The sequence below is a fragment of the Arvicola amphibius genome, chromosome 10, assembly GCF_903992535.2.
Source record: "Arvicola amphibius chromosome 10, mArvAmp1.2, whole genome shotgun sequence".
Taxonomy (NCBI): domain Eukaryota; kingdom Metazoa; phylum Chordata; class Mammalia; order Rodentia; family Cricetidae; genus Arvicola; species Arvicola amphibius.
The window spans coordinates 60263491-60288194 of NC_052056.1; the positions used below are offsets into that span (position 1 = coordinate 60263491).

Genomic DNA, 24704 nt, shown 5'->3' on the forward strand with positions numbered 1-24704 from the left:
CAGGCCCAGCTCACAAGGGAACCAGGAATTCTGTCACCTCTTGATATCCGTGTCACACAACAGCTACAAAGGTGTCAGGGAGCCGGGGACTACACATACTTTTGACAACACTAGTCACGGTTAGGCAATTCATAGTAATTTATTTTCTCCTTCCCTCCACCCTCTTTGATAAAGGGTCTTGTTGTACAGCCCAGTTTGGTTTCAAGCTTTTGATCTTCCTGTCTCCATCTCTTGAGTCCTGGGATTCCTGGTGACTACCATGCCCAGCCAGTTTATTTGACTCTTTAATTAAAAAGCGCTTCTCCGAACGGTAACAGCTTACAAATACATATTCCCACTGATCCTGCGTCCCCCTTCTGAGAACTTATCTGCTGGTATGCGTCACGACTGTGCTTACAAACAGAACAACTCACTGCAGAAGTGTCTGCAATAGCACAAAAATCAGCATGAATCAAAATGATCATGAGACTGATTAAATCAATTATGGCAGCCTCAGGCACTGAAGGCATAATGAGGAAACTGTGTGAGCACCATCGTGGAAATGCTTCCACGGCATCTTAAGGGAGAAGGCAAGATGCTGCAGACACTGTGTAGAGAGAGCTGCATTGGTGGATGAGAAGGTATAAGAACCTCCTTTCCTATCTGTAAAGAGGTGGCTGCCATATGAATGAGAAATGGTTACCTCTGTGGTGGGGATGGGAACCAAGCAGATGAGGACCAAGAAAGAGGAGACTTTTACCCTGCATATATTTTGTGACTTGGAACCATGTGAGTATAGTATATACTTTAAAAGAAATAAAGTGTTTATTGTGGTCCTTACAGTAAGAAATCTGGTTTTGGTTCTCCACATCTGGTTGTCTTAAGGTCACCTGATCATCCTGGTGGTCTGTGGGCTGCTCAGTTTGGGTACAAGTAGAATCCATAGCCACACCTAGTATCTGTTTAGACTTTAGATCAGAATGTGATTTCTGGTATCCAAAGCTGTGGTGAGACCAGTCTTGGGGTTTCTCATTGGTAGAAGCAGTTTCCAAAGGCTCTGAGATTTTGGTCCCCTATCTCCAGGGTAGCTTCTAGAAAGGAGGAGTCCAACAAGGTTCTAATAGGGCGGCATCAGCTGTTCCCGGCTCACGAGGGAGGAGTGGTGGTATCGATCTCGGGTGGCAAAGTCTGTGTTCTCCTGGGTAAGCTGAGTCATTTCCATGTCAACCTTGGTCAGGGATGGTGCCAAGATGATCTGCTCCCGGGTGGACCTCAGGCTCCTTCAGGGAGAGACAAAGGATAGGGAGAGGGGAAGAAGCAGCAGAGATGAACACTGGAAGCCAGTCTTCCCTGGAGAGAGACACTGTGAAATGCCAGTTTCACAGTTTCTTGGTTTAGCGTGTATGTAGATGTTTAAAACATAACTGTTGAGAACTATAACAACCTGTGAACTAGAAGTAGGAGACAAAGGACCAAGGGAAGGGAAGAGAGTGGCATTAACTGGGACATTAAGTGGATCAGCATCAATCTATACTTTCTAATAAGAGATGCCCACACTACAGACAGGGTTGTGAGAGCTGTCACTTCCCTTTGCTCCCTTGTCAGATGAGAAAAGGGAGTGGCAAATCTCCGGAATGGAGAAGAGCGGAACCAGAAACTACTTTGATTCGTTAGAAAGTGAGTTGAGATGTTACACAGGCTGCTGGGGATAAAGGCATGCATGGTATCCCTACAGCCAGCTCTGCATTCTACAGCACCACCTTTCCAGGCAAGACGTGCCTGTGGCTGCAATCGTGGCAGGTAGACTGTGGGGGTAACCAACTGCCTTTGGATTGGACTTCAGGTCCTCTCCACAGAAAAGAATTAAGGCTTGGCACCATAAACCTGATCAGAAGACGTGGCTTAGAAGGTTACAGGACCCTGGGAGGAATCTATTACTGTTGTTTTGCTAAAGAACATGTCGAACTGCCTTCTAAGTTTATTGCTTATATACACAGACTAGTGCTGCCCTCAACCTTAGGCAGAGAAGCTTCTCTCCATGTGGGCATCAGTTAACACAGAGACTCAAAGCTGTTCAAAGTGCTGAGAATAAACACCTAGTGAGCAGTAAGCCCTAAGGGAGACATCTGTGCCAATCCTTGTCACCAAGGCTGAGAGAACGTAAGGAAGAGGGCAGAATGAAGGAGCCAGAGGGAGGGAGCCATGAGATGCTGGCCTTTGGACGTGGCCACTGCACCCGTGAGCTCAGTGCAGATGGGATTACTCACACAGTCAACAAGATCAAGATCAATGGACATTCCAGTAGGCAGCACTTATTGGACTCGGTGCCATGACAAAAAAGGAGAGGACATAAAATGGGAAGGGGGATGGGCTGAAGGTGCCTGGGGGACTTGGTGCACATGATCGAGATGCATGGCTTACATGTATGAGATTATCAAAGGATAAATGAAAGATATTCTATAAGGAAGGAAGGAAGGGAAAAAGGAAGGAAAAAAGAAAGGAAGGAAGGAAGTTGAGTGAGGAGTGGCTTCTAGGCCATCAAGGTTGCTCAGCAAGCAGCAGAAGTAAAGTGCCCAGGCTTTGGGTATCAAAGAGGCAAAGACAAAGAGAAGCCCAGATTTGGTGTTTATGGCACTAGCCTCTGAGTTCAGGCAGATACACTAGTGAAGATCACGCTCCAGGCCTGTCCAGAGGAAGGTATCAGAGGCTGAAGAAGGTATTGCTGCTCTTAGCCCTGTCCCTCATCAGATAGTGGCCTCAGGATGCCTCTGTTTTCCTACCCCTCCAAGGCCCTTCCAGGTCCACAGCCTGTTAGGTTGTTGGGTTCTCCCAGAGGTATAGACTTCCTCTGAGCATCTTTCCCCCCAAAAGAATCAGCTACTTTACTCAGAGTAATGCTCAAGTACTCATATCAAGGATATAAAGCAAGATATAAAGCAATGTAAAAAGATGGAGGTCTGAGGACACGAGACTGTAGAATGTCAGCAGCAGCACTGCCACTGACTCTGGGAGTGTCCATCACGTGAACCTGGTGCTACAGCCATCTGTTGAGAACGACCTAAATCAGTTAGGCTAAGAATTCATGAAAACTAAATTTGCTTCTGTAAGGGTGGAATCTGCAAAACAGAAGTGGGCAAAATGCCACGCTAGAAAATCATAAATGTTTTGTTGGGTTTTTTGAGCAGGTAAAAGTCAGATGCATTCCTCTGGACTCAGGGAAAGCAGCTTCCTAGAACTGCTTGCAGACCCTTATCCGGACAGCTGCTAGCGCTTCCGGGAAGGAAGCCTTCTATAGGGCAGGGTTCACCTCACAGAGTAACCATGAGGAACAGGTTATAATAAAGGACAGAACGCAGCAAATCCTTCTGCCCAAGCATACTTAACAGTGACTTGCCCCTGGTTTTGAAGGACGTTTTAGAAAAAGTCAAAACGACAGAGCAGAAAGCAAGGCTACCAGTTTCTATTTTTAAGCTACTTCTTGGCCCTTCTCTCTTCTAAATCATCACAAAACACACCCAGGAGCTGTGGCGAGGCCAGCTTGGTGCTGTCTCGGCCAAGGCCCCACAATCCACTTCACTAATCCAGGGCTGTGTAGACTAACTTCCGTTCCAACCGAAGGGCTATCTTTTCTTAGGAACACCTTCCTAATACAGCGACCTTGGAGGTGACACCCCAGGAATTCAGAGCACAGCTGAAGGGACCCTGTGGCCATTTTTTAGGCTTTCCAGCCAGAAATGACTGACTATATTCTTGTAAATCAGATTATACCAAATATCCCCACCCGCATATTTGAAGTTTGAAATTTTGTAGGCAGCTTCTATACCAAACCTCTTTGCCCTTAGTCTACTTTCTCTCAGAACTAAGTGATGGGGGAAAGAGATCTGTGTAGGTGTGCTGTGACCTGAGCCACCCAGACTGGTGCCTCAGAATGGAAGAAAGGCACAGCCTCCCCACATTTCCCACAGCTCCAAGGAGGACATATAACAGTCGGTAAACGCAGCCGATAGAGGGTTCTCATTCTACTCCCATGGGCCCTTGAATCGCTCGACTCCTCGCTTTGTTTCCACACCCCTACACTTTTTCCTTTGTCGTCCCAAGCTATGGCACCAAATTCTCACTTCTTGTGCCAACTTGAACAGAATGGCAGTATTTTCAGAGAGCTGTCTCAGAAAGGATGAATGGGTAGGGACTGGAGAGACGGCTCAGTGCTGAAGAGAAAGCTCTGCTCTCGCCGAGGACCAGAGTTCTGTTCCCAGCAATCAACTCGGGCAGCTTACAAATGCCTGCCACTCCAACTCCAGGGGAATGGAATAACTCGGGCCTCCCCAGGCACCTACCCTCATGTGCATACACTCTCCTTTCCAATGCATATAATTATAAAAACATAGATGCAGGGAACGCAGAGTGATGGTTCAATGTTCATGGAGTTTTGCTTCTGGAGACGAGTGGTGACCATGGCTATGTGACAATGATTGTATTTAATACCATGAATATGCACTTACAGATGATTACGGTGATAAATTTCATGTTATGTGTGTTTTACCACATAAAAAAAATCCTGAGAGGAAAACACAGAGAGAAAAAGGATTCTAGGCTTACATCTGGAATCAATGGGAAGGGGTCCTAATCTTCATTAGCAATGTCTGGGCGTGGAAAGTGCAGATATTTGTGCAAACACAAACCACACATCTAGAGTTTCAAAATCAAACCATCCAAATGAAACCAAGTAAGCCCTGGGCTGCCTTTGGCTTGGACTTGCCTGGCCTGCAGCTTTGGCTCCTCACTGATGTTGAAAGGGGAGAGAAGGCAGAAGTAGTTCCCAGAACCCTAAGGCCTTAAAGGATGAGGAAGTTTGGGCTTCCAACTAGGGTGGGTGGGAAGGAGCCAGAAGGAAGGGGCAGCAGGAAATATTCTCTTTAGGATAAAGCTACGTGTGTGTGTGTGTGTGTGTGTGTGTGTGTGTTTGTGTGTGAGATGCATGCGTGAATGTGTGGCTGGGGTGTATGTGTGTGTATGGTGTGTGTGTGTGTGTGTGTGTGTGCGTGCGCATATGGCAGGCTCACAGAAGTCCTCCACGGACTCTCATCCGTGTCCATGCTTGGCTTATAGAGTGGCTGTCATGAGTACAATGACACCCGTCACCTTTGACCCGAGATAAAAAACACAAGATCCAGTTTCACATTTCCTTAGGCTTTGATCTTGGGCATGATTAAGTATTGGTAGGAATGTGACTTAGACTATAAACTCGCTCAGCTCTGACAGATCAGCTCTGGTGACCTGTCACCCAGACTCCAGATAAAGGCTCGGAACCTGAAGACTGAGGACATGAAGGGAAGAGGACATGAGCCTGCTAGAGATTCTGATGAGCTGAGCTGGGAGAGAGGTGTGGGGCACAGTGAGGAGCACTGCTGGGTGCTGAGTGTGGACCACAGTGAGGAGCACGTGCTGGCTGAATGTGGAAGACAGTTTTGAGGAGCAAACGCCAGCCTCACAGAGCTTCTCCATTGTAAAGTTCTGCACCCACAGTTCAGGCCCAAGGAACAAGACCCTTTGGCACTTCCCAAGACTGGGACACTCATCCATTCTTTCACCAGCCCCAGTGGGCACAGACCTGCAGGAGGGCATCAGGAGGGACTTCATCCATCGGAAAAAGCTGAAGTTCGAAGCTGAGCCTGTGGGGAAGATATGGGAATACATTTGAAAATTTTTCATAGATAATTTGAACCCCAGCTTCATGGGGAGCTTGCATACCCCTTAACATGCTCACACACAACTTCCACATGTATATACATACATAGAACTATTACGCTTTCCCACTTGACCCAAAGAACATTTGGTGTCGTACAGCCTGGCAGGAACTGTACATGCCTTCTGCTCATGTACAGTTCCTGAAAACTCATTTCTAAACTCCAAATTCCTTCAGAGGAGAGTGGGTGGAGCCTACGGCAAAGAAAGCAGAGGGATACTTGCTGCTTCTGCCTTTGGAGTTAAAACCCATTTGTATGACACTTATTCTTAGATTCACATGTGTGTGCTGAATGCATGCTGTCCAGTCCCTCCACTAGGACCAGACACTCTGAAAACGGGGAACGTGGCTTTTTTGTCCTTATAACCTCCTGGGATCAGGCACTTAGGAAGTTTCTAACAGGTGTTAAGTGAACAACATAGATTACTGTGCAGAAATGTTTGAAGTGAGGTGTTTGTTTGTTTGTTTGTTTTTTGAATTGGCCAAATAACCTTTGTGTATGACACACAAATCTGAATAAAGTTGAATCTTAAATATACATACATATATAGTGAAATAGATATTTATATAACATTATATACCACACATTTATTTATTAGATATACATAACATAGTATATATATATATTTATATATAATTTACAATATCAGTATATTATTATATATTTATTACAAATTACAAATTATATTTTAAATAATATAATTACTATATTAACATTGATATAGTGTATAATACACCATATTATATATTTATAAATAAAAACATTCATGACTATATTACATAATAATTATATTATAATATATTATTTTATATAACACATGCTATATATTATACATTATATTGAATTTCAGGCCAGTACAGGCTACCAAATGAGGCCCCATTTCAATCAAACAAATAAAAGCACCTTATTTGGGCTTGCTGTGGTGGTAAATACCTTTAATCCTAGTGCTTGGGAGGAAGAGGCAGGCAGATATTTCTATGAGTTTGAGGCCAACCTAGTCTACATAGAGAACTCTATGCCAACCTGGGCTACATAGTACAGTCTTGTCTAAAAATAATCCAAATCCCTTTGTTGACGATCTGTCTTAGTTACTTTTCTGTTGCTGTCATAAAATACCATAACCAAGACAACTAACAGAAAGTAGGATTCATTTGGGCTTGCAGTCCCAGAGGGTTAGAGTCCATCACCGTCACTGCAGGGAAGCATGGCAGTGGGCAGGGCATCCGGAGCAGCAAGCTGAAAGCTCACATCTTAAATCACAATCAGGGAGCCAAGAAACCAAACTGTGACGAGCATGTGGCTTTAAAACCGTGTGTGTTTTCTGAACCCTCAGAGCACACACCTAATGATACACGTGCCCCAGCAAGGCTACACCTCCTAAACCTCCCTGAACAGCACCACTAAATGGGACCATGTATTCAGATGTCCAAGACTATGAGGGACATCAGGGGTTCCCTTTAGTCCAGGCTGGCCTTGAGCTTAAAGGTGTTTCTTTCTCTGCATTCCAAGTGCAAGGATTATAGGCACACACCACTATGCCCAGCTCAAATTATGTACGACTTGGGAAAAGTAATCAAACATGATTTCAGAAAAGGCATTCCTCAGTTACATGAACAAATAGAGTTGAAATCGACTAGTGAGATCATGTTTAATGCACGGTCAGGAAATCAGCAGCGTTTCAGGATGCTGATATTAAAATCTTGTCTTGGTTTCCTGTGGTGGAGCAGCAGACACAGGCCTGCTGTAGTATATGTAGCTGCAGAGAGGAGAATCCTAATACACTCAGGTACCCAATATATATTCTATAAGAAGATGCAAAATAAAACAGCTACTAATTGATCTTACTTATATGTGATCATTTAAATTTTAAATTATCTAAATTATAGACAGTGGCCTGAAATTTTATGTCAGACTTTCCTGTGGTTGGATTTCTGGGAAAATATTCAGATTTCCTAAGATAAAGCAATTATTGATGTAATCATTATGTTAATTAAAGTATATTATATCTTTAAAATTAGGCGATATAGGACCTCTTTATAGCATTACTGTTTTCCTAAGACATTCTTTTTAGTACATGTGTTCACTTTAAATATCGAAAGTGCATTTCTGTAAAAATATATATGCCAAATTACAGTTATTCTGAAGAACTTTTTTTCAGTTTGTCTAGATTGTTCCATCTAATTTAGTTAGTACTTGATATTAGTTACTTTTTTCTTGAGATAGGGTCTTACTGTGTATCTCTATCTGGCCTAGAACTCACTCTGTAGACCAGGCTGGCCCTGCACTCACAGAGATCTACCTGTCTCTGTCTCCTGGGGGTTGGAATTGAAGATATGTACCAAATTGGAGCATCATAGAGTTTTCTGGAAAGGGGCCCCAGTATGTATGATTAAACTCAGGGCCTTGGGCATTCAGCACTCCACTTAGTTACATCCGTAGCCCTCCAACACATCGTTTGAAAAATATTCCTATTTATTTTGAACTGTGTCTGTATGTGTGGGTATGTTCACATGAGTTCAGGACCGAAGAGGACATTGAACGCCCTGGAACTAGAGTCGTAGGACGTGTGAACCAACCCATTTGGGTCCTGGGAAAGGAGCTTGAGTCTCTGCAAGCATAGAAGGTACTTTGAACTGCCAGGCCATCTCTCCAGTCCCCCCTTCAATGCATCTTTTTTAAAAAAATATTTTTATTAATTATTTGAGAAATGTATACAATGAATGTTTATCATACTTGTGACTTTTCCTCTCAAGCCCTTCCAGAGGCAATTGTACCTTGCTACCCACCAGACTCTTAATTTTCTTCTTTAAATTCATTGAGTGCTGCCCAACTGCTCTTGGGAGTGGGCACAACCTGAGAGTGTGGCTAACCTACTAGAGGTCACACCATTACAGAAAACTGACTCTCAGGCTGGGTATGGGGGCACAAGCCTTTAATTCCAGAATAAGAGAAGCAGAAGCAGGTGGATCTCTGTGATATGCCAGCTTATCTAAGTATTGTGAATTCCAGGTCAGCCAGGGCTACACAGTGAGAACCTGTGCAAAAAAGAGAGATGGAGATAGAGAGAGAAGAAGGAGGAGGGGGAAGAGGAGGAGGAGAAAGAGGAGGAGGAGGAGGAAGAGGAAGAAGAAGAAGAAGAAGAGGAGGAGGAGGAGGAGGAGGAGGAGGAGGAGGAGGAGGAGGAGGAAGCGGAAGCGGAAGCGGAAGAAGAGAATTAAAGAAACTTACTTTCCCTCTCCCAGTAGCTTCTAAATGCCGATAGCTCTCATCTAGTGGTGGAATTTTGTTCCTACCTCCTGCTGTCTATGCTGGGATTTTGTCTGCTCGAGCTTGCAACGAGTCTTGTACATAGTCACAGTCATTGTGAGCACATACATGCAAATGCCCTGTTATGCTTGGAAAAGTCTGTTCCCGTGAAGTTTGCTACCACCTCTCTTACAACCTTTCTGCCCCTGTTTGGAGACGATCATGAGCCTTGGGGTAAGGAATGTGGTATGTATGGCCCATTTAGGGATAAGCAATCCAGTCTCTTATTCCCTAGATGTTGGCCAGTTGAGCATCTCTGTTCATTGCCATCTATTTCAAGAAAAAGTTTCTCTGATGAAGGATGATAGGTACACTGATCTTTGGGTGTAGCAATAAGTCATTAGGAGTTGTTTTAATGCCATGGCTATTTAGTAGTATTAGGTTCTCCCTTGGGGCTTATGACCTATCCATCCATAGGTTCTTGGCCCCATTACCAGTGCCACATATGGGTCCCATCTCATGGAATGGACTTTAGATCAAGCAGAAAGTGGCTGGTTACTCCCTTAACATTTGTGCCATTATTGCACTAGTGAACCTATCCTGCCAGATCTGTTGTTGTTTATAGCTCACGGGGTTCACAGCTGGGTGGGCTGATGATTGCTTTTTCTTCCCTGCAGCACCATGATTCTAGCCAGATTCCAGAGGGTAACCAAGAATAGTGGAAATCGCCTGTAATGGTTTGGGTTCTATGTGGGACCTCATGGGCTAGGATTCAAAAAGAGGTAACCCATTCTGGTTCTAAGGTTCCTAATTGCTAGCCCGTGGTATCTTGTTAGAGTATTGTCCCCTGTTATAGGATGACTCCATTTTAAACTATTAAACTATTTTATATGCATATATATATGTATATATATATATATATTTTATGATGCTTTTACAGTAGTAAGAATGGCTTTTCCAAAAGTGGTAGCAATTCTTCCCCACACTCCCTGCTCTATCCTCCCCTCCCACCTCCCACTCCATTTAATCTTCCTTGTCCCATTATTCTCCCTTCCTCCATTCTATTGCTGTATTCCATGTTCCCTCTCTTAAAAGCACACCCCCAGTGGTCCCTTACTAGCTTCCTAAAAGCACACCCCCAGTGGTCCCTTACTAGCTTCCTAAAAGCACACCCCCAGTGGTCCCTTACTAGCTTCCTAAAAGCACACCCCCAGTGGTCCCTTACTAGCTTCCTAAAAGCACATCCCCAGTGGCCCCTTATTAGCTTCCTAAAAGCACACCCCCAGTGGCCCCTTACTAGTTTCCTAAAAGCACACCCCCAGTGGCCCCTTACCATCTTCCTAAAAGCACACCCCCAGTGGCCCCTTACTAGCTTCCTAAAATCATGCTCCTAGTGGTCTTTACTAGCTTCCTAAAAGCACACCCCCAGTGGCTCCTTATTAGCTTCCGAAAAGCACACCCGCAGTGGTCCCTTACTAGCTTCCTAAAAGCATAGCCCCAGTGGTCCCTTACTAGCTTCCTAAAAGCACACCCCCAGTGGTCCCTTACTAGCTTCCTAAAAGCACACCCCCAGTGGTCCCTTACTAGCTTCCTAAAAGCACACCCCCAGTGGCCCCTTATTAGCTTCCTAAAAGCACACCCCCAGTGGTCCCTTACTAGCTTCCTAAAAGCACACCCCCAGTGGTCCCTTACTAGCTTCCTAAAAGCACACCCCCAGTGGTCCCTTACTAGCTTCCTAAAAGCACACCCCCAGTGGCCCCTTACTAGTTTCCTAACCTCTGTGGGTATTCCAAATGAGTCATACATATCTAAAGATCCAAGCTAACATCCACACGTAAGAGAAAGGACGCCACATTTGTCTGTCTTAGTCTGTGCTACCTTACTTACTATGACTCCAGTTTCATTCATTTACCTGCACATTCCATAATTTCATCTTTAATTGATGACTAATATTGCATTGTGCAAATATACAATAGCCAGGAAATGGTGACATCCTACATGTCCATCAACTGATGAACAGGTAATGAAAATGTGGTCCATTTACACAATGGAGTATGACTCGGATGTTAGTACATCTTTAAAATTGGTTTATTGTTGAGGAAAATATAAATTATGTGCCATGGTTTGAATGTGTTCCCCAAAGTTCATGTGTGGGAACTTAATCTCTGTAAGCATTGAAAGGCAGGATCCTGAAATGGTTTAGCCATGGTGGCTCTGTTCTCTTAACTGGAGTGACACTTTATCCTGGGAGTGGGTTAGTTATCTAGGAAGTGGGTTGGCTACCTAGGGAATAGAATAGTTATGTAGGACATGGGTTAGTTATCTAGAGAGTGGGTTAGTTATCTAAGGAGTAGGATAATTATCTAGAGAATAGTCTAGTTTTATCTAGGGAGTAGGATAGTTATCTAGGGAGTAGGTTAGTTATCTAGGGAGTGGGTTAGTTATCTAGGGAGTGGATTAGTTATCTAGGGAGTAGGTTAGTTATCTAGGGAGTGGGTTCCTGATAAAAAGATCATTTTCTCTCTTCCTCTCTTCTCTGCCCCTACTTCCATAACTGTCGTAAGATGTTTTTCTCTGTGTCATAATACATCAGACTTTAACCTAAGTACCCTCTGATCCTAGGCTTCCCAGTCTCCAGAACCTTTAGCCAAATAATTTGTTGTTGTTTTGTTTTGTTTTGTTTTTTTCTGGTTTTTCAAGACAAGGTTTCCCTGTAGCTTTGGAACCTGTCCTGGAACTAGCTCTTGTAGACCAGGCTGGCGTCAAATTCACAGAGATCCACCTGCCTCTGCCTCCCGAGTGCTGGGATTAAAGGCATGCGCCACCACCGTCCAGCAATTTTTGTTGTTTATAAATTGTTCAGCTTATGGTATTTTATTTTATCATTAGAAAGGAGACTTTTTTTATTTCCTGTATTATTTTTTTAGACAGGGTCTTATGTAGCTCTTGTTAGCCAATTTTAAGATGTGAGTTCTCAGTATTCAGTCCCTGCTTCCATGCCTGCTGCTTGCTACCATGATGGACTCTTACCCTCTGGGACCCTCAGGCCAAACCAACCCTTCCTCCTGTGAGCTGCTCTGGTCTTGGTGTTTCCCAGAGCACAGAGAAGTGACTAACACAGTGTGTTCTCTTTCTTTCCCCTGTTTTGTACCCTACTGACTTCTCCTATGATACTTACTGTGCCCTTGTCCCACCACACCCCCCACAGTTTGGGTTTAATTTTCTCTTCCTCCTCCTCTTTTTCTTCTTCCTTTATTTTCTAATTTCTTAAGTTCAAAGTGGGGCTTTGGGTCACTGCTTTGAGAACTTTCTTATTTGATGATCTACACGTGTGTTGCTATGAATTTCTGTTAGCTATATCTTACAACTTTGATATTTTGCATTTTTGGTTTCATTTGGTTCAAAATATTTTGCAACTTCAGTTCTGTTTTCTTCTTTGAAACTTCAGCTGGTTTCTGTAACTTACTTACTGTTCTTAGTCATTTAATAATTTTTAAGCTTCTAGATATTTGGGGATTTTCCCAATACCTTCCTGTTATTTATTTCTAATTATGTCCCATTTCAGAGAAATATTTTCTTCAATTGACCTAAATACTTTTAAATTTACCAAAACTTTGTGTCCTGTAATATCTTGGTGTTTCCTGTTACTGAAAAGAATGTGACTTTTGCAGTTTGTGGGGAGGCTAGGCCATGAATATTAGAACAAGCTTGTTGACAGTATTACTCAAGTCTTCTGTGGCCTTGCTAACTGCATGCCTATGTGTATCAATTATTGGGAAGCAGATGCTGAAATCTATGTGGCTATGGACTTTTCTTTTTTTCCTTCATCCTATGAGATTCCAAAGCTCTGCTTTTAAGGGCATGAAGGTTAGATTTATTATGTATTCTTCATGAGTGTTCCCCCTCATCTTTATCAAGTGATCCTCCTGACCACTGGCAACAGCTTTTACTTTAATATCTGTCTGATGTTAATAAAGCCACTTTAGCTATCTTTTGATTGGCGTTAGCCTCACATCTTTTTTAGTTTTATCCTATTTGTATGTTATTTATTTAAAACAGATTTCTTTAGCTGGGGATGTAGTTTTAGGGCAAAGCACTTTCCTAGTATGTAAGGGCCCTGGGTTTGGTAATCAGCACTGCAAAAATAAATGTATGAATTAAAAGAAGTTTCTTGTAGGCAGCATATAGTTGGGTCACTCTTTTTTATTCAACTGCCACTTAACTGGAGATGTTTAGACTAGCTATATTTACTGTGATATTCAATATAGATATGCTAATATAAATCACTGATGTTCTTTGTTTAACTCAGGCTGGCTTCCCACTTTTGCTGCCCATAAGCTGGCATGCACTTCATGTCATGTCTTTGTTTTTTTTTTTGTTTTTTATTATCAATAAATACTCTGCATTATGCTTATTTTTACTTTTTTGTCTTTGATGTGCTTTTAATTTTTAAAATTATATTTATTCATTTTAATTATTTTCATGTATGCACACACACACACACACACACACACACACACACACCCCTGCTACAGTACCTGTGTGGAGGCCAAAGGATAACTTGTAGGAGTCAGTTTTATTTTCTACTATGTGAGTTCTGAGGATTAAACTCAGGTTGTCAGGCCTTGCATCAGTGTCTTTACCCACTGAGCCATCTCTTAATGTTTTTTTCCATTCAATTTTTTACCTCTGTTGAGTTATTGGCTGGAACTCTTCACTCTATTACCTAGTAGTTAGCTTAGGGTTTATATTATACATCTTAAACTTAACCCAATCTAGCTTCAAATGATATGATAGCATTAACTCATAGCATAGGAAATGTATAGCATTATACAACATCAGAATACTTTATTTCCATGTATTATTTTAGCCTTGGATCTTTCACCATTGTTGCCATCCATTTTTAGTCCTACAAACCTAAAATTAATTCTAGTGTGTTTCATTTATAATGATGTATATGTCATTTTTTTTAACAGAAGACTCTTCAATGAAAACTAGGGGGAGGAAAGGGCAAGGGTAGCACGGTGATTCAGCTACTTACCGAGGTAAAGACCTGGGCTGGCCTGGCCAATGTAGAAATACACAATGACAGCAACACCCATGCTAACCAGGGTGTAGACCCACTGGATCACAAGCATGATGAGCAGGGACGCAACAGCCTACAGAAACAGAGAGGAAGAGTAAGTACCCTGGTGGCTTTGTACAGGGCAAACAAAATACAAGACCAAGACCTCAGGAAACAGAGGTCTCGGAACAACCTTTGAACCCTTAGTAATTAAAGTTTACTTATAAATAATAAAAGTAAATAAATAATAAAAGTAGATAAAAATACTTATAATAAAAGTAAAGTCTGAATGATTCAAGTTTACTTACAATAAATAAATAATGACGTTTACTTACTATGGCAGTGTGCTAGTTATGTGGGTTTTGTTTGTTTTGCTTGTTTTATTTTTGTCAATGTGCACTAGGGTCATCTGGGAATAGGGAACCCAGTTGAGAAAATACCTACATTTCCAACAGAAACAAGGACTCTACCATAAACTGGGCTAGAGGGCATTTGTGTGACATTTTGGGCAATACTGTGACTTATTCTGCCCATGTTCTAAGGACTTTAGTGAAGTTGAATGTAAAGAGGACAAATTAATTTGTTTAGTAGAGAAATTTCAAGACAGGAGAGCATCAAGGCTATGGTATGCTCTTTCTGCTGTACTTTTTCAGGTCAGTGAAAATGTATAAAAAGTTGAGCATAAGGGGCTACAGAGATGGCTCAGAGGTTAAGAGCACTGACTGCTCTTCTAGAGGTCTTGAGTTCAATTCCCAGCAACCACATGGTGGTTCACAGCCATCTCCAATGAGATCTGGTGCCCTCTTCTGGCGTACAGGCACACATGGAGGGAGAATGTTACATACACAATAAATAAATGAAGAAAGAAAGAAAGGAAGGAAGGAAGAAAGAAAGTTGAACATAAAGGTAGAAGTAAGGTGTGGTTTGTCGAGGATAAAAGTTTAGTAAGTTAAACTACGAAACCAAGGAACATGCTGAAAAGAGGCTATAACTGTTAAAAAGAAACATTCTGCTTTGTGATAGGACAGCAGGAAAGATATCCTCAGGGCAAGACCCCATCCGTTAAAGGGGCCATTTTGTGAAAACATATTTATTGAAAAGGGAAGAGCCTAAAGTGAAATAGAGACTGTCACTGAAGGGAATTCCCCAATCCTCCGAGACACCTGCCTGGAGGCATGTCTTCCCAGGGTTAGCACACAAAAACTGATAAACCGTGGTCTAAGGAGGTCAAGCTGCATCCAGAGCCGGCAGCCGGACTTGGCAGCACCATCACTATAGTGCTGGTTCTCTGTGCATGAAAGATGCAAGACTCAGGGTGCTGTGGCATCTTGAACCACAGTGCCAGAGAGACACTGAGACCTGCCAGTGTACTGCAAGGCCAGAGCCCCTATAAGGTGGCCTTGAGAGGCCATGGTGTGAAAGTGTGAGGTGGAGCCTAGGCTACTATAAAGTAGCGGATCCAGGATACTGGAGATGCCTGGACCATGGGCTGTCTGCTGAGGAAAGCTACAGGTACAACAGGCAGCAGGCCCAAGGAGAAAGACTAAGCTCCCACAGGCAGAAGAACTATCTAGGTAGGGCTATCCAAACCTTTTAAGACCATACAATTCCACAACCACAAGACAGTAGACATAAAACTGCAGGATTTAATGTGTGCTTTGCTGGATTTTGGTTTCACTTTGTTCTGATCATTCTTTGCTATGCTCCCGTTCCTCCCTTTTGGAATGAGAATATTTATTCTGTGCCATTGCATACTGGAAGTATATAACTTGTTTTAATTTTGTAGGAGTTCATAGTTAAGAGACTGCCTTGCATCTCAGATGAAACCTCCACATTGGGCTTTAAGCACTGTTGAACCTGTTAAAGGATACAGGGGCCTTCAAGGTCAACGTAACACATCCTGCAATATGAAATGAGCATGAGGACCAGGGGTGAAAAGTTAGGGCTTAAAAGGGAATGGTTTGGTTGTTAAATTGACAAGGGGTGGAATTGTGGTTGGTTAGTGTCAACTGTCAACTTTAAAATCAGGATCTAGAATCCTTATTCTGGATTTGGAATGAAAAGAGTCCACTTACTGAAGCAAGTTTTTGGGGAAACACCCTTTGAAGGTAACTCCTTAATTGAAGACACCAGCAAGCAGCTACTCTGTCTCAGTTACTGTTCCTGTTGCTGTGATCCTGACAAAAGCCACTTAAGGGAGAAAGGGTCTATGGTGGCTTACGGTTAGAGGCTTACAGTCATAGCTGTCATAGTCGGGAGTCACAGCAGTGGGAACTTGAGGCAGCTGGTCACATTGTACCCACAGTCTAGAGCACAGAGTGCTCATTGAGCTCACTTTCTCAGCCCAGGATCCCAACCCAGGGAATGGTGCCACCCCACAGTGGGCAGTTCTTCCCACCTCAATTGATGAAGATAAGCCCTACAGACATGCTCCAAAGCCTGTCTCCCAATCCAGTCTAGATCTTATCAAGTTGACCTTTGAGATTAACTATCACACTATTTTACACTGTTCCCTACAATCAACAAATTAGCATGAAATTAGTAACCCAGGGATGATCAGATATGATTATTTAAATTGTAGATGATTGATTAAAATGAGCGGTTGATTAAAAGTAAATCTTGTTTAGTGGTTTCATCTTAATTCTAATAAAGCAAGCAATTTAATCATTTGATGCTAATTAATACTTTCTCTTCCCCCCCAATCACATCCCCCCCACACACCCTTCATCTGAATCATTTCTTAAGGACTCTGAAATCAAGATGAAACTACTCACCCCTAACAGGGAGACCCAGGGGTTACACATCCAAGTGTAGAAAGCACTTGGTCTCCTCTGGACCTCTTGTTCCTGAAGTCTGCATTTCAGAAAGAAATCTAAAAAACGAATTAGCCAAATCCTTCATTACCGACTTAACTACCAATCCCTCTCTATTTTTTATAAGCAAATATCTTCAAGTTCATGGCCCCTGATTTTGCAATTGGGCCAAGAGCTAGCTCCTAGCACTTGCTCACAGAGAAGGAAGGGTGAAGGGCTTCTGGCCTCATGCCAGGCACAGACCTAAAAGGAATGGGAAGAAAGGCCAGAGTAGAAGTGGAAGCAGCCCCGAGTCTAAGCACATGTTCAGGCGTGTTGGAGCGTCTCAAAGTAGCAAGTTTTATTTAGCTCTCTGCCTTCTCAGTGTACCTGACTCCATACATGTTCATTTAACCACAAAAAGGCATGTATATCGTTTTTCTATGTGTTCTAATCACCCTGAGTGCTGTCGTGCATGGTGATCCAAAGAATTGGTAAAGCTGGGTTAACTTTGCTGTGTATTTATGTCGTATTTTGACACTAAACTTTCATAGCTGGTTGTTCGGGAAATGTGTCAACTCCTTCATCTTTACTCTTCAGCATCAAATTCATTCTTCAGCCAAAATACCTTGACGGTGCCAGCTCCTCCCCCAGTCCTTCCTTCTTTGCTCTGTGTCCTGATCCTGTGTTACTCACCAGTTTTCTTTTCTTTTCTTTTGTTTTTTGAGACAGGGTTTCTCTGTATAACAACCCTAGCTGTCCCAGAACTAGCTTTGTAGACCAGGCTAGCCTTGAACTCTGTCTCCTGAGTGCTGGGGTTAAAGGTGTGCACCACACCGCCCAGTTAATATGATAGTTAATCTTTTTAAAGTATTTTTAAAGACTTATTTATGTATACAGTGTACTGTCTTTATGTATGTCTGCAGGCCAGAAGAGGGCACCAGATCTTATTCTAGATGGTTATAAGTCACCACGTGGGTGCTAGGAATTGAACTCAGGATCTCTGAAAGACTAGCCAGGGCTCTTAACCTCTGAGCCATCTCTCCAGCCCCTCACTTGCCAGTTTTCTTCTTTCCTTGGACTACTTCTGATGGGTAGGTCTCTGGAATCCTGCTGGGATCCACTTTTCATAGATCCTTTATTTCTCTGCTTGTCCATTATCTGTCCCTTAAGTCACAGCCCATATCACTGTGTCACAAGAGCTCAACCCAATACAACGATCTAGTCCCTCATAGTATCCACATTTCCTTTGTCCCACTGCCTTTCTCTCACAGAATTTACTGTTATTTGTATGTGTATTCTTATATACGTATTTATGTGTTTCTATACCTCTGGATTACATGTATCTAGGGGACAGGATTCATGTTGACCTTGAGGATAGGACCCATGGCTGGCAACTGCTATGTGTTTCAGTGTATGCCTGCTGCCTTCTCTGGACCCTGTGCCCTTTAGAGCTAGTCCCCCTGGACCACTGTGATAGGATCTGTACTCTCAGTGCTCGAGAAGCTAAGGTAGAAAGAAGGATCACAAATTCTGGGCCAGAGTGGACTACACAAAGAGACTATGACTTAAATGCAAGAACCAACCCAGACTAAACCAAAACCTACCTAGCCCCTCTGAAGTAGGTCAGATTAATCCGATTATACCACATAACCTAACTTAAGACCCAGCAATAGCACTTTTGGGTATATACCCAAAGTACGCTCAATCACACCAAAGGACATGTGTTCAGCTATGTTCATAGCAGCATTGTTTGTCATAACCAGAACCTGGAAACAACCTAAATGCCCTTCGACCAAAGAATGGATAAGAAAAATGTACATTTATACAATGGAGTACTACGCAGCAGAAAAAAAATGACATCTTGAAATTTGCTGACTAATGGATGGATCTACAAAACATCATATTGAGTGAGGTAACCCAGACCCAGAAAGACAATTATCATATGTATTGGTTTTTAGACATAAAGCAAAGAAAAACTCGCCTACAAATCACAATCCCAGAGAACCTAGAAAACAAAGAGGCCCCTAAGAGAGACATACATGGATCTAATGTACAAGGGAAGTAGAAAAATACAAGATCTCCTGAGTAAATTGGGAGCATGGGGACCATGGGAGAGGATAGAAGGGGAGAGGAGAGGAAAAGAGGGGGGTGGAAAAAATATATAACTCAATAAAAACAATTTTAAAAAGTTATAAGAGTTAGCCAGGAATATGCCTGAGCCATTGGCTGGTGTAGGAGGTCCTTCTGTCTGTGCATTGTTTTTATTGGTTAATGAATAAAGAAAGAACTGCTTTGGCCAATAGCATGAGAGGAGGAAGGTGGAGTGAGAGAGAAGTCATGGAGCCACCGCAGAAGATAGACGTGCTAAAACTTTGCTGGTAGACCATGACCTCGTGGTGATGCACAGATTAATGGAGATGGGTGAAATTAAGATGTAGGAGTTAGCCAATGAGAAGCTAGAGCTAATGGGCCAAGCAGTGATTTAATTAATACAGTTTCTGAGTGGTTTATTTTGGGTCTAAGCTAGCTGGGAGGCCGGGGACCAACAAGCGTGCCCTCTCTCCAATTTGATAAGCCAAGCAGTGTTGTAATTAACATAGTTTCTATGTAATTATTCGGGTCTGGGTGGCCAGGAAACCAACACGCAGTCTCTGCTTACATACAGGAAGCCAACAGCAAACATCAAACCAAATGAAGAGAAACTCAAAACGATTCCACTGTTTTTGACTCTTTATCGTATTTCCCACTTACATTGCAATTTATGTTTGCTGATTACTCATCTTCCCTCACAAGAAAGAAAGTTCTATGACACCAAAACCTTCCTGAATCTGATCAGCATGTTCTTCCAACATTTAAAATGGACCATGGAATGGGGATGTTCCATACCTGTGGTTGAAGAAATAAGCCATTCACCACCAAAGACATGCTCTCAAAACCCATTTGACTTCATTGTGTGCTTACAAGTTCTACACTTGGAGTTCCTCATGTCCATATTTGAATGACAAATAGCCTCTTTTAAACCTCTGGGCCTTTAAGAGTTTGTGCACAAGAAGTACCCAGTAAGTTTAATTGTGGATCAAAGCAAAATGTCAAGAGGTGCCATTGGTTTGAATGGATGGCTCCGTCTCTTTTGGAGACAGAGTCTAGCTATGAAAGCCAGGTTGGCCTGGAACTCAGAATCCTCTGGCCTCGACCTCCTGGGTGTGGGGATGAGACACCATGCCTGGCTCCATTCCTTTTTTTTATATTTTTAAAAGAAGGAATTTGGTTAGGCGAGCTCTGACTTGAGATGTGTAATTTTAACATGGCACTCCATGAGTCATTCCTTTTGATCACAGGCTTAATGAAACACAGTTGCCCTCTTAGTTCAGAAGAAACACTGCTGGCCGGGAATGCGTATCTCTGCCTCTCTGAGATGTGCCAGATGTTAAGCTCTCTCTTTCCCAACACTTGATCATGTATAACCTCAACTCCATCTTCAGTTCCTGACTCCACTTGTCCAAGGTGCAGGAGTGATGATATGCATCCCCTGGGAACTGGGCTGTATTGGGGGATTTTGGGCCTTTGGGTCAACATGAGTCTCTCTTGTACCACAGTGTCCAGAGCTTCCATCCAGTTCCATGACGGCGAAGGGAAACAACAGACATTTAACAGGCCTGCCCAGCAGAGACACGGTGTGCAGCGGATTGGGCGTGTTCCATGCATTTCCCACCCACCATATCTTCAAGTTACTAAGGGCTTATCAGGACTCACCTCTACAGTAAGCCAAAAGAAGCATCTGTATTGTTCCTAAAGGAAGTATGCTTGGTTGTGTATGGGGGGGGGGTTGTATACGTGTGAGTGTATGTGTGTGGGGTGTGGGGGGTGTATATGTGTGAGTGTATGTGTGTGGGGTGTGGGGGGTGTATATGTGTGAGTGTATGTGTGTGGGGTGTGGGGGGTGTATATGTGTGAGTGTATGTGTGTGGGGGGGGAGGCGGGGGGATCCAAGTACACGAGGAGAAGGAAGAGGTTTGCTTATTCCCTTGGCAAGTAGACAGCCTTGCTTTGATTTTGTTATTTTGAGATAAAGTCTCCCATAGCCCAGGCTGGCTTCAAAGTCACTGATTAACCATGACTGGTTTTCAAATTACAATTCTGTCTCTCCCTCCCAAGAGCTGGAATAGAAGTGTGCGTCACACTGTCCCCATAGTCACCAGCCACGGAAGGAACAAGCCACAGCAGACTTCTCAATGGCTTTACACAAGTGTAACAAAACAGGCAGTTCCTCATAATTCTAAATGACCGTATAGATTGACTGAAGGGAGGTTTTTCTCTGGGCAGATTTTTTACTATAAGAGCAGATCTTATGAAGGTTTGAGAGGGAGAGGATGGTTGCTCATGCCAGCAGTACTAGGGAGCAATCACCAGGAAGGCAGCTGTACTTTTTCAAGCACAGTTGGGAAGCAACATGGGGGCCAAGCGGTGCACCATACACGCTAATAATAGCAAAGTGACGAACAAGACACGGTACTGACCTCAAAGCGAGTGGCATGGCTGTGTCTGATGTTCATGAAACTCATGCACATGGAAATATCTTAAGGGTGGGGGAACCGAATTGGGTCCATTTTTCAGTCAAGAATTTACGTGATTTTGCAGAAATTACTTAAAATCCCTACTAACCCATCTCTGAAAATTCATTCCCTTTCTCCCTCTTTATTTGTGATTCTGGAGATCAAATCCAGGGCCTGTGTGTGATGAGCAGGTATTCTACTACTAAGATACACTGCCACTCCCCCTCTGTGTCTTTATTGGAGTATAAAAACACAGGATTCTAAGCAGCACATAGAAACCAAAGATTTAAGCTGTCACGGTTTGCACAGAATTGTGTATAAACCTGAATGATATTTTAAAGCATATTGATATTACAATTTGCTTAGCTACTTTCCAAACGCTTATCATTTATTTCTAATTTGTCATCAATACAAACAATGTTGCCATAACAATCATAAACACATTTTTTTTTTTTTTTTGGTTTGCTGAGTGGGTTGGGTTGTTTCCCTGATACACAATTCCCCAAACGGATTTTTTTCAGATCAGGTCAATTATACAACTTTCCAATCTTCAAAGATGGCTTTCCATGATCAGAGAACCAGAGGGGCTTTTAATATGAAGAGACCGGGGAGTCTTCCTTCCCCAAAATAACTGCAAAATTAAAAAAAAAAAAAACCCAACTACCTGAGGGTTTCAGGAACTTACCAAATGAGGAAAATAATTGAAAATCATTCATTTTTCAGATCCTGCTGGAGTGTAGGGTTCTGTAGTACGGGAGGAAGGTAGTCTCATATACTCAGGAGACCCAGGCAGGAGGAGTATGAGTTCAAGGCCAGCACAAGCAATTTAGCAAGGCCCTGTCTCTAAATAGAAAGTAAAAACAAGGCCGGGGCTGTCGTTCAGTGCTAGATTGCTTGCCTGGGACAGCCAGGACCCTGTGTCCAATACCAAACGAAACCAAAAACTAAAGCAAAAAAGTGCTGGATATGATCAGGACATAGTGTCTGCCCACAGAACATTATCAGAGAATGAGTTTAGAACGTTTAAAAACAAACAAAACAATTGCCCTAGCTTAGGGTGCTGACAGGGATTCTGTGGCCTTCCTGCCAGCTGCAGGCTTCCAGAAGGGACAAAGAACTGGGATCAGGGAGAGGAGCAAGCTTTTAAAGCTAAATGTGATGAACACGGAAAAGAATGGGGTATCCTGCCCTTCCTTCATTTCGCTAATGAGGTTTGCAGACTTAGCCAGGCCAGACAACAGCCTAGAGATTCAATGGGAGAGCCTGGAAAGGAAAGATGCTGCAGGCCCAGCTAGCTCCCATGTTTCCCTGGATGACTGGGAAGGCCTGGATATCTAGAAAAATGGAAAAACCAGGGGAGACTGGAGACCTGTCCCAAACTAATTGTGCTTCCCACCCCGCCCCGCCCCGCCCCGCCCCGCCCTGCCCCACCCCACCCCCTGAACAGCTGGCAAAAGTCTATCGGCCTTGTTGACACAGAAGCCATCTTCCAGGAGAGGGGAGCAGGCTTCAAAAGTCGAAAATTAAAGCTAGAATATAAAACCAACTAAAGACATCAGCAGCGAGGCTAGAGAGATGGCTTAGAGGTTAAGAGCACTGGCTGCTCCTCCAGAGGACCCAGGTTCAATTCCCAGAACCTACATGGAATTACAAGTGTGTGCCCCCACAGCAGCAGTGGAATCTAGAAAATGATTTAGGTTGTATTCGTTTAATTAGTACCACAACCTAATTCATAGTAGGTACCCTCAGCATGCACTTTTGAATTATGCATTTTTTTTAAATTTATGTGTATGTGTGCATGCATTTGTGTGTGCCACAAGCACGCAGTGCCTGCAGAGGCACTGGATCCCCTAGAACTGGAGTTACAGACAGTTGTGAGCTGCCATGCGAGTGCTGGGAACAGAACCCGGGTCCTCTGGAAGAGCAGCCAGTTCTCTAAGCCACTAAGTACTTTGTTTTGTGCTTTTGATGTCGCTGTGCTCATCTCCTGACTGTCTGACATCCTGAAGCACCCACCTTCTCCAGGCTTCAGTTTCATCATCCATAAAAGGCTAATAACCAATGCCCGCTTCAGGGCTTAGAGATAAAATAATTCGTATTAAATACTCATTGCTGTGAAGTCTCACAGAGACACTCAGCAGGATTGCTAATTTTAGGTACTGGCAGTATATACCTAAGAATAAAACTCTGAGCTGGGCAGTGGTGGTGCACGCCTTTAATCCCAGGACTTGGGAGGCAGAGGCAGGTGGATCTCTGTGAGTCCAAAGCCATCCTGGTCTACAGAGTGAGTTCTAGGACAGCCAGAGCTACATAGAAAAACTCTCAAAAAAAACCAAAAAACAAAACAAAACAAAATAATCCCTAAAACTCTGTTGAATGGATGTGAATGAATCTGGGCACCAGATTTTCCAATGTAAACTGTGTATTCGTGTCTCCTGACCTCTGAGAAGAACCTGGAGCCTGACCTTCCTGTTTTTAAAAATAATGATGCTCTTATCAGTTGTGTTTGGCAGGATAATTGGTCCTTTCTGTGACATTGTATCGCACAAATGGTTTTTATTTCTTGTTAATCAGTTCCTTTTTGCTTTGATGATGAAAATCAGAAGTATCTCTCTTGCCCAGCTGGTAGAAATAGGGGCTCCGTGTGTATGTGCGCTATAAAACACAGTCCCACGTTGTTTTGACTCGTGCTCTCGGGAATACTTGATCCCCATACATTCTTATCACCCGAGGGCATTAGGCTTATTAAAGACTACGTTTGTCTGACAGTTTAACTCTTCTTGTCTAGTTTACTGATCAGGGTCTCAAAGTTTGGCCCACATCTGTTCAACTGCTCATCCACTTCACTAGACCTCACCAAATGTTTGCTTCATTCCCTGGCCTAAGAGGGAACGCGGCGATGGGTGCAAAGGTGAAAAGGCCCGGTGTGTGATCCAGAGAAGCACCAAGGTCAGCACAGAGGAAGAAAAGGGATGCTTATTTTCCTTAAGACAAGAAGACGGATGAGGAACAATGAAGGCCATGGGAACAAATCCGATATAAATGTCTAACAGTGTGATAAGGACTTAGGCGTCTCCTAGGAATCAAGTGTTTTCGGCTGCAGTGGAAAAATTCTCAAAGTCCTCAAAAGAGGTGAAAGTCTTTAGAAAGCCAGATGGATTTTAAACGCCAGAGCTTTCCAAATAGAGAAAGGAGGAGGAGGCGAGGCAGTCTGGGAGGACAGCACAGGCTATGAAAGACAGGATGGGGTGGAACGGGATGGATTCAGGCCCTAGCTGGGGCTCAACCACAATGCTCTGTACTGGGTGCTCAGGAGTGG

The 24704-nt window shown here is 43.2% G+C and overlaps 1 protein-coding gene across 1 annotated transcript in view; it reads right to left on the reverse strand.

The window, feature by feature from the left end:
* Positions 1-290: 290 nt before the first annotated feature.
* Positions 291-24704, reverse strand: part of Slc12a8 (solute carrier family 12 member 8) — a 135934-nt gene continuing 111520 nt past the window's right edge. The window contains exons 10-13 of the mRNA XM_038345979.1: positions 16812-16909; positions 14014-14131; positions 5591-5651; positions 291-1259 (exon numbers count right to left, since the gene is read on the reverse strand). Of these exons, the coding sequence (XP_038201907.1) occupies positions 1097-1259; positions 5591-5651; positions 14014-14131; positions 16812-16909 (440 nt within the window). The 3' untranslated portion in view covers positions 291-1096. The remainder of the gene's footprint in view (positions 1260-5590; positions 5652-14013; positions 14132-16811; positions 16910-24704) is intronic.